This window comes from Pinus tabuliformis, chromosome 7 (genome assembly GCF_031772625.1).
Source record: "Pinus tabuliformis cultivar Carrire ecotype Pingquan chromosome 7, CPIR1, whole genome shotgun sequence".
In the NCBI taxonomy this organism is placed as follows: domain Eukaryota; kingdom Viridiplantae; phylum Streptophyta; class Pinopsida; order Pinales; family Pinaceae; genus Pinus; species Pinus tabuliformis.
In genome coordinates this window covers 1946031518-1946049786 of record NC_142293.1, presented here as the reverse complement: position 1 = coordinate 1946049786, position 18269 = coordinate 1946031518, and the positions used below count along the sequence as shown (strand labels likewise).

Genomic DNA, 18269 nt, shown 5'->3' with positions numbered 1-18269 from the left:
TTTCCATAATTTTTTGCTTAGATTTGAGTGTGTTTTTCAATCATTTTTGTTGCATTTAGTGGAGAGAGTTTTCTTTAGTCAGAAATACAAAATCTTGATTATTAGTTTTATTTGTTTAACTTAATCTTGTGCCCTATTGTTTTTCCATGATTTTTGTTAGGTTTGAATGTGTTTTTGTTGCATTAAGTTGAGGGTTTTTTCATCAAAAATTCAAAACTTTGTATGTAAATTTCATTTCATTTGTTTAACTTGCAATTCTTCTTGTACTCTAAGTTCAAACTTCAAACTTCAATCTTACATTAAAACTCAATATTCAACAAAGTCACAAACATGCAAAGGAAATTGGACTCTCTATGGGAATTTGGTGAACTTAACGAAAAATTTGACAGATCAAATTTGACTTGCAAGTTAGGTGGACATCATATGACAGGAGGGTATACATATTGAAGTTTCACCTTGAACAAATTTATGGACATGATGTAGAGTTGTGCATAAACCCAAATCCAAAAATCATCCGCAGAGCCCTCAAATCATTGGAAAAAATAGAGACAACCAAAGTGACAAAGGCAACTCTGAAGAGTCAAATGGTAAGGGGTGGAGTGGCAGGATTGGGAGGTGACTATTAGAGTGGTACTGGTTCTTTTTCAATGTCAGCATCTACACTCAACCACATAAATGCCTCATCATTTTTTATTCCTAGAACCACATCAGGAGCATAACCATCAATCACATTAGTTCTTAAAAAAAGGAAAATAAAGACGCTGACTAGTTGTTAGGTATGTATCTTCTTTGGAATGATATTCCTTTCAACATTGTCAGGAACAAACCATTTTTCCAACCTGTGATTGATGTTATTGTTATTGTTGGCGCGAGGTACAAAGCCCCTTCATAAGATGACTTTAGAGGGTGCGTTCTTTATAATGAAAAAGTTAAATGCACTAAGAAATTGGAGTTTAAAGGCATATGGGCACACACAAGATGCACTGTGATGTCAGATGGTTGGACCGATCAAAAGGATGTAACCCTTATTACATTCTTGGTTAATTGTCCCAAGAAAGCAATGTTTATGAAATTTGTTGATGCATCTGCACAAATCAAAGATGTGTGGTTATTATGTGATTTGTTAAACATTTTCATTCAAGAGGTGGATCCACAACATGTTGTCCAAGTGATAACAAACAATGCTGCAAATTATGTTGTTGCTGGCAGAATGCTTATGGAGATGTATCCTAACTTATTTTGGACACCTTGTGCTACACACTATGTTGATTTGATGTTGGAGAACATAGAAAAAAATCATTTTGTCAATGATATTGTTGAATCATCAAAAAACATTACAAATTTTATATATAATCATGCATATGCACTTAATTTGATGAGAACATTCACCAACAACAAGGAGTCGGTGCACCCTACCATTGCACGATTTGCGTCTAGCGTCATGTCTTTAATCCCCTCCTAAACTCTATGTGGGATATGAAGAGAATGTTTCTTTCAGAAGAGTGGTGTACTTCGCCATATAACCACAAACCAAAAAGAAAGGTCATATGCAAACTAGTTTCATATCAAGAAACTAGTTTCATATCAAGAAAGCTTTTGGACAGAAATGCAGAAAGTGTGTAGCAATATTGAACTTTTGGTAAAAGTTCTTCAATTAGTTAATTTAAACAAGTCCACAATGGGCTACTTGTATGAAGTCATCAATAAGGTCAAAGAATCCATTTGCAGTGACTATGATGATAAGGGGGATGAGGGGTTTCAAAGACAACTCATTTGGAAAGTGATTAATGAGCGATGAAACAACACATTCCATCATCCCATTTATGCTACAGGGATCTACCTAAACCCCGCATTTTCTTACTCATGTGGCTTCTTATTTGATGTTGAGGTCATGGATAGATTTTTCACTTGTGTTCAGAAGATGGTGTCATCTCCAACAGAACATGTAAAAATCTCCAAAGAAATGGAGATATACAAGATGATAGGTAGCACATTTAGCTTTGGTATGGCTATTGTGGATAGAAAGACTAAAACGTCAAGTAAGTTTTAGTTTGCTTCATATTTTATTATCTCTTCATACTTTGCTTCAACTTTCAAATTTCAATTTTTTTCTTATGGTTATCTTATTTGTTGTAGATGCATGGTGGAAAAATTATGGTGGCAAAGTACCCAAACTCCAAATGTTTGTCATTCAAGTGCTCAACTAAACATGTAGCTCCTTTGAATGTGAGCACAACTGAAGTGTATTTGAAAAAATACACACCAAGAAACGCAACAAGTTAAAAATATTCCAATTAATCTTTTGAATTTATTAAATAATATTTTTATAATTATTAATTTATTAATTTATGACCCTTGTACAAGTTGGAGTCTCAACAACTTAATAACATGGTTTACGTCTACTACAATCTTCGATCGTGGGTGAAGCAACTTGAGAAGACACTTAATGTGAAAGCCATCTCATTAGATGGGATTGACACCACTATTGCATGGAGGGTTGAGGCCGAGAAGCCAATCATAAAGTCAGCTCCTCAATGGTTAGAGGAGGTAGTGTACGGGGTAGCAGTTGTAGAGGAGAAGGTGACACCACCTAACATGGTCACCAATAGAGGACGTGATCTACCTCCTATAGCTCCTAGTTCTTCAGCTTCTTAAGCACAACAGAGTCCACTGCCAATGCTAGCCCCAGAGACTTCTTCATCTACAGGGAAAGTTGTTACATTTTCTTGCAAGGACAAAGAAAATCAATAGTATTAGTTATTTGGTTCATTTCATTGTATATGACAACATGACTCATGATATGAAATACATTATTTTATTTTTTGTTGATATTTTAAGGTTGAGTCATGACTCGAGACTTAGTATTCAGGACATGATTTGATGTTATGTGTGATGTAGTACTAGACATTATATTACACATCTTATATATTAGTTCTTTTTTCATATTTATGTGTCAATGCATTTATTTTATGTTGTAGATGCTTTAAATATTGAAAATTTTGAAAAAATAATATGTATTTGCCTATTTTTTCTCGATTTTTACGATTTTTTTATTTCAAACCCGACGATTTAATTATCATCGCGATGTTGGCAGCATTGCAAGGGACCTACCTCCACATAGCGATTTGATTGCTAAAATTACAAAAACATACATACTCTACCCCTCTAGTTTTTGAACCTATGACCTATTGTAAAGAAACACATCCTATTAACTATTAAACCCACTCGAATTGTATTCTACTCTAAATCCATTTTAACAACAGATTTATCAAGTCCCAAAAGGAATCAAATCTCTCAAAATACAAACCTTAAAATTTTGTACAAAAAAAAGATTTGCACTTTAAAACATTTGATATTTTTTATGCTTAATAAATCTGAAATTAAAATAAATTTAAACTGATATACATTAAAATAATATACATTAAAACTGAAAAAATGTAAACATCGTCTAAATCACTAAGCGAGGAACACTAAGCGATGCTAACAAATGCTTACGCTGAGATACTAACTAGAATTTAGTACATCTGCCGCCTTTAACATTTATTAATACAACTTAAAATTCACTTTAATAAAACAATCTACTTACATTAAAATTAGGAAAATTTTCTCCCATGAAATGAAATACTACATCACCTCGGCAATGATAGACATTTTATTTACCTTAATCTTGAAAAAAGATTTTGGGTTGTCTCAATCGGGAACACTAATAATAACTGCTTAGAAGCCATAATAAATGCTTAGCGTTGCTATGTTATCTGGAATTTACTGCATCCTGCCATAAGTGTGTCCACCCAAATTCATGTAATATTTAATAGCAGTGGTTTGTGACATTTTAATGCCGCAAAAGTTAAAGATCAGATCCAATTGCAGGCAAATGTACAATGAAGTACACACATGCAAAATTATCACAACAGCAAAATGGAGCCAAGACAATAATCAAGCATATTATTCAACTAGTTAGATATATATCTTTCATAAATATATCTTCAGGTTCAGGACAGTATGCCAAGATCACATTCCTCTTCCTGGGTATAAAAGTAAGCTTCTGATATTTCCCTGTCCGTCTGAAATTACATAAAAGAAACATGCACAGAAAAATAGAATATATCAATGACTGAAAACTCTTGATATAGCTGTTTGAAATGAGAAAAAAATATATATAATTTATTTTTACATGGATGAAAAAAAAGTGAATGGGGAGAAAAAATATTTACACTAGTTTCTACATAGCATATAAAAACACATTTTCACACAAAGTTTTGAGGATTAGTTCAATTGGTTGAGTTTTTGTCGCTAAAGCACATCCCTAATGGGAGGTCTGTTCGCTAAAGCACATCCCTAATGGAAAGTCTGTTAGGCTCTGCTAGTGAACTAGCGAGAAGTAATTCTTTTTGGTTGGATCTACTGAATATCTTGGCAAAGCACATCCCTAATGGGAGGTCTGTTAGGCTCTGCTAGTGAACTAGCGAGAAGTAATTCTTTTTGGTTGGATCTACCGAATATCTTGGCAGAAGGAAAAAAATACACCTTCACACCTAAAAGAGATGGTCATAGTTTTACATAAATAAAATGATGAAAAACTAAGATGAAGAAATGTTTGCACTAATATTTAAATAGAAAATTAATAACATAGTGTATAAAAGCACACATCCACATTCTGGGAGAACAAGCTGGGGGTGTTGTAAATTGTGCATCTGTGTACAATGCAAACTGTGAAAAAAGAGATTCAATGTTGGTTTTTTACATAAATACAATAGAAAATACAAATTAAAGCTAATCACACTATGATGTGTTATAAGGTGTCAAAATCGGCTGAAATTTGACTACATGATAAATAAAACGCCATAATAGATATTATTAATACTAATATTGGTTTTCTACATAAATACACTAATACAAAATACAAATTAAAGCTAATCACACTATGCTGCGTTAAAAGGTGTCAAAATCGGCTCAGAATTTGACTACATAGATAAAACGTTATAAAAGATATTATTAATACAAGACAATTACAGTATATCAACTTGTACCAACCATGCCAGAGTGCAGCACTTTTCTTTGATTTTAAACTATCTTCATGCCACTTTTAAAGACACGCCCAACTTCATACTCAATCCTAGGCTGCTAAAATATATGTTGGTTTGAGTCTTTCCCTTAATATAATTTACAAGGATTTCCAACTAAAATTGCAGTGTAATTTTGTTAATTTTAGGTATGTTTTATGCTTAGAACAATTTATTTCAATTCTCACAGTTAGCTCCATATCTTTTCCAGATTAGCAATCACATCAGCGTTAAAGTAAATTGCAGATAAAACATAAACATAAATTGCAGAAGACAAGTAGACATAGGAAGAGATCCCAAGTGTGTTGAAATGACTTGAAGGCCACCTCTATTTATACTAAAACATTGAGCACATGTGGGGTTTATTTGGTTGCCGGCCGACCTTGACGAAGTGTCTTATAACGCAAATAAATTCATAACTCCTGAATACTTATCGGAATCAAATGATCTTTAGATCAATCCTACACCTCTCGATGAGAGGGATCCAAGAAAAATATCAACTGTCATAAATAAGATGACCCACATGGAGTTTGGCCCTAGTAGCCAATTTTAACACTCCCTCTTAACTAGAGATAACTCCATCTGTTGATCCATATGTCCCACTGTACTATCTCTACCATCAGTGCCCTGCACTACTCTGATCTGCTAAGCTCTGCTTTGTTGAGCTCTGCTCTGCTTTGATCTACTGAGCTCTGCTCTACGTTGATCTGCTCTGCTGAACCATGAAGAAGAAGAATTGATCAAAAATGTCTCATACCATTCTCTACTGACCCGAAGTCAATTTCATCTGAAAAGAGTGTATCACATCACTCTCATTGACCCGAAGTCAGTTTTATTGATCCCAAATCAATGTCACAAGAGAGTGTCTCAAACCACTCATATGGATCCCAGATCAATGTCACAAGAGAGTGTCTCAAACCACTCATATTGATCCCAGATCAATGGAGCTCATCCTAGCATAGGGAGTACGATAGATACAGCGACGCGTCCATCGATAATACTATTATGGTCCCTATCCTCATTTCCCTGCTCATTGATCAGATGAGAGGTACTTCCCATGAGTCCCAGACTGCATGGATAGGATGCCTCAACAGGAGAACTAATCATCCTATCAGTGGATGCCACGGAGAACTAATCATCCTAGGCCACAAGAGAACTAATCATCCTATTCCACAGTCGCCACGGAGAACAAATCATCCTGGCTCACAGGGGAACTAATCATCCTGTTCCATAGTCACCACGGAGAACAAATCATCTTGGCCCACAGGGGAACTAATCATCCTGTTCCACAGTTGCCACGAGAGAACTAATCATCTTGTTCATAGCGCACCACCAAGGGAGGTTGAGTCACCCTGTGGTCGTATGTTGCTCCAATAAGTACCCCAAGCCCCCCAGAGCTCCCAGAGCTCAATGCATGCAACATGCAAGACCCTTATAAGAAGGTCTCTCAACAACTCCAAGTCATTCGAGAAAGTCACAGATTTGACCTTTCCCTGGGGCTTTGACAAAATGTCTGTGACCTGTACATCAATCTCAATGTGATGGAGCCTCCTCGCTCATCGACTTACCATATCGCAAATAAGGCAATATCTGATGTCTATCTGCTGGAGCAATCATCGAATACGGGATTCCTCAATAATTGAATCCCCCCTCTGGTTGTCACAGAATATCACAATGGTATTCATCATGTGTACAAACAGCGCACTTAAGAGCCTCTGCAACCATGCAACTTCACACGAGATCATACTTGTAACTATGTATTCGGTCTCGGCGGTGCTTATAGCAATCGACTTCTGTTTCCTACTCATCCATGATATCGAAGCAAAATCCAAAAAGAACCAGCACTGAGAAGTGCTCTAGTGATCCCCCACACTGCCTGCCCAGTCAGCATTCGAATAATCATGCAGTTTCATATTTCCGACAGTGTATTTCAATCCATGAGAGATTATTCCCCAAAGATATCTCAGAAGATTCTTAGCACCAATCCAGTGAGGCTCAACCAAATATGAGCTCACCATGCTAACTGCAAAACACATGTCCCAACAGAAGTTCACCAAGAACATCAACGCGAATGAGTTTATGAAACTCAGAGGCATTTCCCAAATATGGTCCGACATCACTACCATATAACTTCTGAAAGTTAAGATCCTCGAGGTAGTCACAGGTTTGCGGTTTATCATTCCACATCCGGAATCCAACTCCCTCTTACTTCTGCAAATGAGAGGGTTTGCACCTGTTAGAAACAGGTCGTCCTCATAAGGTGCCGGTATGAGAGGTCTATCATCCACAACCTTCAGGTAATGGTTTGGATCAATTTCACTCCCAGTGAATCTCAGCGTCATCAGATAGCTATCAATCCTCTCATACTACGCCTCGGGTGTTTTGCTTCAAGCCATAGAGGGCTTTCTTCCACCTGTATACATGAGATTCCCGATCATGAATCTCAAACTCCTTGGGTTGTTCCAAACATGTCGACCCGTTGCATGAGGGGAATGGTCCCCTTATAAGATTTTCCTTCGATACATCTCAGACATGTACCTTCATGCTCTACTTGAATTCAGACATCCCTATCACCATTTGACTCACATCAAGTAGGCCCCCATACGTAGACCTCCGGTGTTATAGATGCAATATGTCAATTGACATGATTCCCAATGGACCATCTTGCAACTTGATACAAATTGCCAACCCTAAACCCATGAGAAAAAAGCATCTTTGAAAATTATATTTTTTAACACATACCTTTCCATCGATGAATGCCACCCTAAAACCTTTGACTTCCATTTCCGAGATAGACACCAGGTTCTTCTTGCGATCAGTGGCATAAAAGAGATTCTGTAAATGAATTGAATTACCCTTATTCAATTGAGAATTATCATTCCCTACACCCTTTCTGGGATAGGTGGCATCGGCTCCAAGTATAATCCCACGATTGTTTCCATCTCTACCAAATTAGAGAGTGCACCCATCTATCCGATGAAGTGCCTTGAAGCACTACAATCTATAAGCCAGATTCCCAATGAATCTAAAGGAGAGGGCCAATACAAGATAACGCTTCTTTATTTTATCATAACAAAATTTGATTCTTCATACCTGGGGTTCCTTGCTTTCTATGAAGAGTCGGCCATTTCCTTGATGACCTGCATTACCTGTCATTCCTTTGATCATTGAAGATGTCCCTGGAATGATTGTTATCATCATCAAGTGATGTGTCCCTACCATTCGGACACTCCTTTGCATAATGGCCGAACTAGTTATCTGCCTTTCCTTCCACCCTGAGATCCGGTCTTCCAATGAAGTGTTCTTTTGGTAGGTCATATTCTGCTGCGCCATTCTGATAATATTCTCTGCTTCGACTTCACCCTTGGCGAATTTGAAGAGGGATGAGGAATCCATTGATCCTTTTGTCCTTTCCCAACTGTCTTCGGTAATTGCTCTTTCACTCTTGCTTGGGCATTGTCTTCACCTCAATTCTGATACCATGTTAATTTTAAGTATGTTCTATGCTTAGAGCAATTTATTTCAATTTTCACAGTTAGCTCCATATCTTTTCCAAATTAGCAATCACATCAACATTAAAGTAAACAGCAGATAGAACATAAACATAAATCGCAGAAGATAAGTAGAGAGAGGAAGAGATCCCAAGTGTGTTGAAATGACTTGAAGGCCACCTCTATTTATACTAAAACGTTGAGCACATGTGGGGTTTATTTGGTTGCTGGCCGACCTTGACAAATTGTCTTATGACGCAAATGAATTCATAACTCCATGAATACTTATCGGAATCGGATGATCTTTAGATCAATCCTACACCTCTCGATGAGAGGGATCCAAGAAAAATAGCAGATGCTATAAATAAGATGACCCACATGGATTTTGGCCCTAGTTGCCAATTTTAACAAATTCCAGAAGTACCTCCTGGTCATTTTCCAATTCACTTAATGAGTCCTAATAAATAGATGAAATGATAAAAAAACTCAGATTAAAAATTGTTTACACTAATCTTTACATAGAAAATTAGTAACGCAGTATATAAAAGTACACCTTCATACCCATAAGAGATAGTCATATTTTTACATAAATAAAATGATGAAAAACTCAGATGAAAAAATGTTTGCACTAATAATTGGATAGAAAATTAATAACACAGTCTACAGGTAGTGTATAAAAGCACACCTTCACATTCTAAGAGAACATGTGTGGGGTGTTGAAATTAAGCATTTGCGTACGATGCAAACAGTGAAAACAGAGAAATTCAATATTTTTTTTTACATAAATACACAGAAGATACAAATTAAAGCTAACCACACTATGATGCGTTATAAAGTGTCAAAACCATTACAGTATATCAACTTGTACCATCCATGCCAGAGTACAGCACTTTTATTTTATTTTGAACTATCTCCAGCTTACTGGTATAAATTATGGAACATTTGTAGGTGGGAACATTTGTAGGTGGGTGCAAAATATATCTCGCCTTCCTGCCAACTTTTAAAGACACACCCAACTTCATACTCAATCCTACGCTGCTAAAATATATGTTGGTTTGAGTCCTTCCCTTAATATAGTTTACAAGGATTTCCAACTAAAATCCCAGTGTAATTCCAGAAGTGCCCCCTGGTCATTTTCCAATTCACTTAATGAGTCCTAATACATAGATGAAATGATAAAAAAAAAAAAACTCAGATTTAAAAATGTTTACACTAATCTTTACATAGAAAAATTAGTAACACAGTATATAAAAGTACACCTTCATACCCATAAGAGACAGTCATATTTTTACATAAATAAAATGATGAAAAACTCAGATGAAAAAATATATAAACTAATAATTGGATAGAAACTTAATAACAGTCTTCAGGTAGTGTATAAAAGCACACCTTCACATTCTAGGAGAACAAGTGTGGGGTGTTGAAATTAAACATTTGTGTACGATGCAAACTGTGAAAACATAGAAATTCAATATTGGTTTTTACATAGATACACATAGAAGATACAAATTAAAACTAATCACACTATGATGTGTTATAAAGTGTCAAAATCTGCTCAAAAATTGACTACATGCATATCAATAAATAAACATAATAATATAATAATACAAAATTATTACATTATATCAACTTGTACCAACCATGCCAGAGTACAGCACTTTTCTTTTGATTTTGAACTATCTCCAGCATACTGGTATAAATTATGAAACATTTGTGGGTGAGTGCAAAATATATCTTTCCTTCATGCCAACCCTTAAAGGTATGCCCAATTTCATGCTCAATCCTAAGCTACTAAAATATATGTAGGTTTTAGTCCTTCCCTTAATATTATTTAAAAGGATTTCCAACTGAAATTGCAGAGAGTAATTCCAGACGTGCCTCCCAGTCATTTTCCATTTCACTTAATGAGTCCTATTACAAAGTAATAATTTCAACTACAGATTATCAGCACTTGGATCAATTTCCCGCAGCTCCTCCCAATCATTTTGTTCACAAATTGTTTTGTATGGGAATAACAAAGTGCAATTCGATAATTCAACTCTTCAAGCCAAATAACTTGACTGCAACTTTTATGGAAAATACCAAAATGGACTCGAGCACTGAGCAAACTAGTACAAAATTCCCTCAGTACAAAAATCCTTTAGAGACAGTTTAAAATATTGAAGTTCAATTCAATGATGTGGGAACGAGGTGAATCCTCTCCAGCAAATCTACAAACCCGTGGAAAGCGAGTCTTTTTTATGATTTCCATGACATCAGAATTCCTCCGGAGCTCATCGCCATCTTTCTGAAGTCAAATTTCTCTGTATGATGGAGAGTCATGCTACCTAATATTGAGCTCTACAAACATAGGACTGAATCGCTCTAAACCCCTGTTACCTCAGAGACGTCATGAGCATTCAACAAAGACTATGTTTGATTTATGAACATTCAGCAAATACTATGCTAAAAATCAAACATTCTTAGGGGTGCAAAACAGAAAACGTCATTGTCCATGTTTGGAACAGCAAATGCAACATCATAAAACATGAGAATCACTTTTTGACAGAAATGTGCCACACCTTGTTGCCAAGGTAACCCATCAGGCCCCTTCCAACACATGACACTTTGAGATTGCGTATATAATGCCTCAAATCGCTTCTCACCCAAACTGAGAGGAATATGCCAACCATTTGCTTGCTGGCAGCTAAACAGTAATTCATCTGGCCATAACTAGATCTATCGTCCACTGCAGGGCTATCTGGCACCGGAGAGAAAAACATAGTAGAAGCTGAAGGCGAATCTGCTGCACATGCAACATATTCATCATCTGAGTGCAAAGATTTGATAGTATTATCAGAATCTGTCCTTCCTATAGATCTGCCCATCAACATTTGATCAGAAACACTGAAATTCCTCTGCAATTTTGGCTGCCTATTGGCAGAATCGTCATCCATTTTGGAACCCCAGCCTAGGACCTGAAATGATCTCCTATGGTAGAAAGGGTCGTTCTTCTGTGACCTTGAACCCTCAAAATCAGAATCCAAACTTATAATTGTGTCTACCATGTCCGTGGACTTTGCAGAAGCTGGTGACAAAGAGATTCTAGAATTTGTATCCTTGTCTTAACGCTATGACTAGCGTTTTCTGAATAAGGCTAACTTATTTGGCAGCAGGACCATTATTCAATGTTATTCTACAGGTGATTAATTATTCCGTCTAAAAAATAAATACACAGCAAATGCTTCAGGGAAGCGCAAGCAAATAAGAGTTTTTGAGATGGATGGAGAATTTTGGAACCCAAACTTTGTAGGGTTTTTAATGTTGCAAAATACGTGAAAACCCCCCAATCTTCTGCTACGATATTGAAGCAATTGTTTCATTTTATAGAGCAAAAGCATACACTATTTTCAAAGCTTAGGGAGAATGGAAACTTCTAGCTATTCTAGTCGAAACTGTAGCATAGCAGTTGATAATCAATCCGTAAAAATGTACGAAATGCGCAAAACAAGGAGGAGAACTCTTAGCCGCTGAGAAATTGCATTAACTTGCGAGATGAAAATTACCAGAGTGGACTGCATAATTTATTCACTGGTTAATGATCTCCCTATCTGAACGAGAGTGATATATCCCGTCCCCTGCTCATCACTGGCCGTCCTCCGTCCAGGAATAGTAATGGTCTCGTTACCCCCAGATATTTTCACCACAGTGCCCCTATCTTTATCACCTTCTATTGTCGCCCTCGCTGCGCTCAGCCATGGCATGCCTAGCAGCAGAGAGTAGGAGTCCTTCGGATTCGGCATTGGCAAAACATGGAATGTGGTCAAAATTCGAACCCGGCCAACATCAACGGGAACGCCCTCAATCACACCTGCTGGGATACTCTCACCACCACCAGGAATTAGCAGAGAGTGAGTACTCGGCCCCGTGGGTTGGAGACGCAGAGCTTTCATTGTATGATAGGGCATTATATTCACTGTTGAGGCGCTACCTATAATAGCGTCGCGGACGACATTCCCGGCTATCACCACGTCCACTGTCAGAGCCATGTTCACAGGCGAAACCAAACCAGAAGGAAATGTGTTCCCTCTTGAGCTTATACACTCCCGAACTTTTAAACCCTGATCCAAACTTTTCCACGGATGAGAATGGCATTTACAACTTAACCGGTAATAAATTAAATTATAAAAATAATGAATTGCATTTAAAGATGACCTGGTTAACATTAATAAAGAAAATATAATTGGGATAAATGTATTAATACCAATTTTAATTTTAATTTTAATTTTGGATTTAACTAGCATAAAAAGGATGAAAAAAAAATTCAAATATCTTGAAAGATTTGATTGAGGTGGAATTAAAAAAATTTAGATTGATTTAATAATTAAATTTATGTTTTTTTATGTTTTTTATTTTTTTTAATTTGATATTAATCAAAATGTTAAACAAGACATTACAACATTTCTACTATATATAGTTTTATGTTTTTTATTTTATTTTGACCGAGTCAAAATGTTAAACATTACAACATATTTACAATATTGAATTGGACAGCACCTCTTGGCGCAACAATACGTTATCCATGTGGCCATATCGATAGGGTTTGAGATTTTGGGAGTGTCTTAATATGAAAATGATGGATGGACCAAAGATATCTCCCGTCGGAATTGAAACAAGGTGGAGGGATAACAATTGGTTTTGCCATTTGCTCGATCCTCGCACAAGAAGGCAAATTTTCTTATTAGTCCCTACCCCTTCAAGGTTGTAGAGACTATAATATTCGTTTTTTAGTCCCTATTAGTTGGACATGGAAACCATTGAATGTTTTTGTTTTTAACCAAAGTTTTCCATTTATATTCCAAAGAAAAAAAATCCCCACTTATGAAATACTTAAATGTATTTTTCCTATCCAATGAACGATTTCAAGATCTTATTTGACCTTATATCGAGTTCATACTTAAGATAAATTTCCAGCTGGCGAGAGCAGTTCCGTGTTAAATGAACTAATGCTAGCATTAGTTATTAAATATTTAATGTTTGAATCATTTTTCATGCCTCAAACTTTAATAAGTCAAAACTGCTAATTAATTGATTGAAATCACTAACTAGGAAAAAAGTTGAATGCCACTCACCTTTGAATGCTTGATGCGACCGAGACCTGATGGAGAGAGAGTGTGAGGAAGAGCTAGTGTCGGTGGAGGTGAGTCTGGATGGAAATTGAAGCTTGGATCTAAATTTATTGTTGGGGTTAATGCCCCTGTGATTACATTAGTTTTCTGTAAATAAGTGAAAAAGTAGATTTCAACAATTGTCATCGCAGACATCACAGTTTGTAATTATTCGAAAATTATATCATTAAATATTTAATAATAAAAACATTTTTTGCCAATTTATATGCATCCTTCACATTGAGAAATACTTCACCAGGATATTGTATTATGGAGCACCATAGTTTCCAAAGATAGATTTTATCAAGCTTGTGAGAGATAAATTATTCTTACAAAGTCGCCAATTTATATGCATTCTTCATGTGCAACAAGAGTCCAAGTTTGTAATGCAGTGCACATTCTAGGTCTGCTTTATGTGTGTATCAGCTTTCCAAAAAGGCGATCACGTGTGGAGTTCGTGAAGACACCCTTCAAAGTGAGCGGCAAGCTTTTAAACTTGAACATGCAATGAACGCCAAACAAGAGTGATAGGGGCAGTATCGGGTGTCGACTTGAGCAGTTTTCCCAAGCATCAAAATTACTTTATGAGGCAGTATCAAACTCCATGTGAGGACCCAACTTGGGGTTCTTTAACTAAAACTAAATTTATCATCTAATTTCACAACAAAGAAAATAACAGATAAATAAAATTTGATTTACAGTGTATTAAACATGTAAGGAATTTGATTTATAGCAATTTACATAAATAAATAAAACAAACGGAATAATACTTGATTTGGTGGCTCAATTGGGGTACTCTTGTTGGGGTTACCTGATTATATTTTCCACCTTACCACTAGGAATGTTTATCTGACTTCCTAGCCCGGGGAACCTCCACAAGTTACCTAGCCCTCCAAGCCCAAGTCCAATAACAATTACCATAGTGTGTCCAAAAATAGGTCCAATGCTCTCCAACCACAACCAAATGCAAGCTTACAACCAAAACCAATCTCGTCCGTCCTCCTTCCTTCCTTTCCCTCCCAATTATTTCCTCCAATCCCAAAAATAAAGATCAATGATCCCCTTTCTCCTCTAATCATCTTTCCCTTTATGTGTCCCCCACTCATCCACCTCAACCACCTACCATTGATGCCATCAATATCTACCCATACTTTTAATTTAATGACCTCGACTTTTCTTCCTATATCTTATCTAAAAATAAATTTGAGGAGGCAACTTGTCAAACTTTGGGAAATGAAATATTAATATTTAATTCTAAAATAAATTTGAGGAGACAACTTGTCAAACCTTGGCAAATGAAATATTATTATTTTATTCAAAATAAATTTGAGGAGACAAACTATCAAATCTTGGGAAATTAAATAATAACTAATATTAAAATATTAAAATCAAATCATCGGTAAAATTACATATTCACAAGTATCTAATAATTTAATATTAATATGTAACAATATAACCTACTAATTATAAGCCAAAATTTTAAGGTTAGTTAAACACTAATCAAGATTAGTCGTTAATCAAGCTTAACCATTGATTTTATATCTAAATTTTTAAGCTTTAGAATACTAGTGTATATGTGCAAAGTGTGGGTATGAGCTAGCATATGCATACTTCATACATATACTACTAATACTTATTGGAATCAAACACAAAAGGTCAGTCACTCAATAGGGAGGCTAGTAAGATAATGTAAGATAATAGGATCAGGTAGGCCATTACACTTCCAAAAGGTGGTTTAGGTGGACACCTTTGAAACTCGATATTCAATAGGGGGCGCCATGTAAGTAGATTGGTGTGGGGCATGCTATACATCAACTAATTTGGTGGAGTTAACGGGCGCGCTACTTGCAGATCGATACACTCCCTTTGACATTGATCTTATTGAGGACTTGTCCACCATTGATCACTTGAGGATGTCGAGATGGTGTCACGTGTCAACAGTTAACAATCACATAAATGGGTTGAGTTGTCATGTGGGCCAGGGTGAACACAATTGTGAACACGTTGCAAGTGTATTGAGTATAAGTGTCGAACAGGGTTCCAAAGGAGAGCCCACGCAATAGAGGTTACAACTATTTGAACTATCGATTTGTAGATTTAAACATGACTGTAGAATGGAGGAAGTTACAAGTGGTGGACTTAGATGTTCTGCAGAGCATTCTTAACCACTGGTAAAGAGATCATGGGTGTCTTTGTCATTGGTAAAATATGAGAGAAGGTAAAGGGATCTTCATTCCTTGGCATCAGCCTTTGATGATGCACTATAGTGGCTCTTTGTGTTTGCAGAGTAGCAATGTTTTATGAATTGCTTCCTTTGTTTCCTTCTAAGCAAGATGGATCAATGTATTTTGAAAATGGAAATTCGGAGAATTTGGGTGGTGTCACAAGAAGAAAAAAAAAAAAACAAACTTAAATCACAATATTGGGAATTTTGAGAAATTGGGTGGTCTTAGAGGAAAAAATAATCCCAAAAAATACTTGAATCATAAGATTGAGTGGAAATGAGTTGGAAAAATTACAATGTTGCTTAAATTATAACATTGGTTATGGTGAGTCAATGAAATTACAATTTTACTTATTTTGAAAATTTGTGTTAATTTAGACATGCTGGTGTTGAGCCCCAAAACTACCTCTCTTCTACACATTTTCTTAAACCTTTTCTCTTCTATCTTCCCATATCAGTGCCTCATAAGCTATCAAAAGTTGTTACATGTTTATTTCAGAAGTGCATTTGAGTGATTTTCAAATTATATCATTGTGCGTGCTATTTGATCTAGGTTTTGTTTATCAGCTACGAAATGTAGCCACTTTCCGCAGCTAACTCACAATTCTGCAGTTGTTTTCATTGTTTTGTAGGTTACAGGTGTCGATAGGAGAAATGGGACAAATAGGCAGCTCAGGAATGATCCACACATGGATGACGTCCTATTTGCTTAGCCAAATTCATGAGGAAAGGTACCAGTCAAAGGGTGGTCAACAAAGAGTTCTACGTCAACTAGGACTCTGTTCCTGCACGTAAAAGAAGCCCGAAGCCGTTCTTGAACTCGTGGATCTATTTTTGCCACCTGCAAGCCATCTCCATAATGCAATCCAACATCCACCTTGCGTAGATTTACTATTCATGGCAACCGAGAGGCTGAATCTTCAAATTCTGACTCGTTCACGTGTCCATTGCTGAAGAATTTCCTCTAAAATACAGTTATCTATTTTCCTCTATAAATATAAGCGTTTGCAACGCAGATAGTTAGTTCTTGATATTGTGGATATAGTTTATTTTGTTGTTGTGTAACTGAGAGACATATTCCTTTGTTTCATAATGCAAAACTTTGTTTTCCACATGGTTGTTTAAGCGTGGTTTGATGTGACAGCGTCTTAATCCTAAGCTATGCGGAGGGCCCCTGCGTAGCTGAGGTCCCTTCTTTTGTTTTGTATAGTTTTTCATGTATATTTTCTCTTATTTGAGTTATACATTTCTCATGTTTTGCATATGGTTTTAATCATTCTAATCCTGTACATGTTTTTGTGGCGTGTTACATTTTCTACTAACACTGATCAATGCATTTCAAAATAGGTCTTTAAGTCTGGTTATGCTCGAGCTTTTTAATGTAGTTTTTGCATCAAGTGGTGATCTGAGACTTGCTTCCTCTGCTGAACTTTAGTTTTCAGTTCCTGTTGTTATGCTTTTATTTAGTGAGATTTGTTTGCTGCTTAAGATAGTTTTAGATATAAGTTCTTCATGCTATATGATGATATCTTCGGAGCCTTTAGCTTAACCCCGTTTTAGAAGTTAATAGGCGAGTTATTGTCATTATAGGTGAAGTAATTGATTTTTCTTTCATTAGTCTGCAAGTAGATAGTTTAGATGTCAATTCTTTCATGCTATATGATGATATTTCTGGAGTCTTTAGCTTAACCCCGTTTTAGAAGTTAATTGACGAAATATTGTGATTATAGGTGAACTAATTGACTTTGCTTTCATTAGAGTGCAAATTAGATAATTTAAATGTCATTCTTTCATGCCATATGATGATATTTCCGGAGTCTTTAGCTTAACCCCATTTTAGAAGTTAATTGACGAAATATTGTGATTATGGGTGAAATCATTGACTAGTTTCCAATTTCTTTACTTTTTGGTTTTGAGTGCAGCAGTTTATTAGATTTCAATTTTGTAATTAGGATGGACAATAGAGATAGTAACCTCATTTTCAGTACTTCATTTTTAGCTTGATTTATGTAGCTGCATGTTTACACTCTTGTTCCAAAGTTCTGATTTTGTAGATAGCATGTTTTGAGATCTTTGAAGTTCTAAGTTTGGAAATTACCATAAGAAGCATAAACCTTGTCTTCAATTCTACATCCACACTTGATCTTTAAAAGTATTCTTAAAACTTTAGACTAGGATTTCCATTTGCATTAAACACTTTAGGAGACCAACAAGATAAAAACTGAAAACAGTGAGGTAAGAAAAGGGTTGTCTAACACATATAGTGCATTACACTTCATCAGTTTACGACTCACGGATTGATAACTTATGTAGCAATTTAGGACACACTAAATTGACTAAAAAT

The 18269-nt window shown here is 36.0% G+C and overlaps 1 protein-coding gene across 2 annotated transcripts; it reads right to left on the bottom strand.

The window, feature by feature from the left end:
* Positions 1 to 3612: 3612 nt before the first annotated feature.
* Positions 3613 to 12689, bottom strand: LOC149256257 (uncharacterized). Of its 2 annotated transcripts, none has more exons than XM_089460705.1 (2): positions 12100 to 12688; positions 3613 to 4064 (listed from the first exon to the last, which is right to left on the bottom strand). In XM_089460705.1, the coding sequence occupies exon 1, from the start codon at positions 12580 to 12582 to the stop codon at positions 12118 to 12120; it is 465 nt and encodes a 154-aa protein (XP_089316831.1). In that variant the 5' UTR covers positions 12583 to 12688; the 3' UTR covers positions 3613 to 4064; positions 12100 to 12117. The 2 variants fall into 2 exon arrangements, with proteins under 2 accessions (XP_089316831.1, XP_089316832.1); XM_089460706.1 differs by lacking the exon at positions 3613 to 4064 and adding an exon at positions 9360 to 9680 and having other exon boundaries at positions 12100 to 12689.
* Positions 12690 to 18269: the final 5580 nt, after the last annotated feature.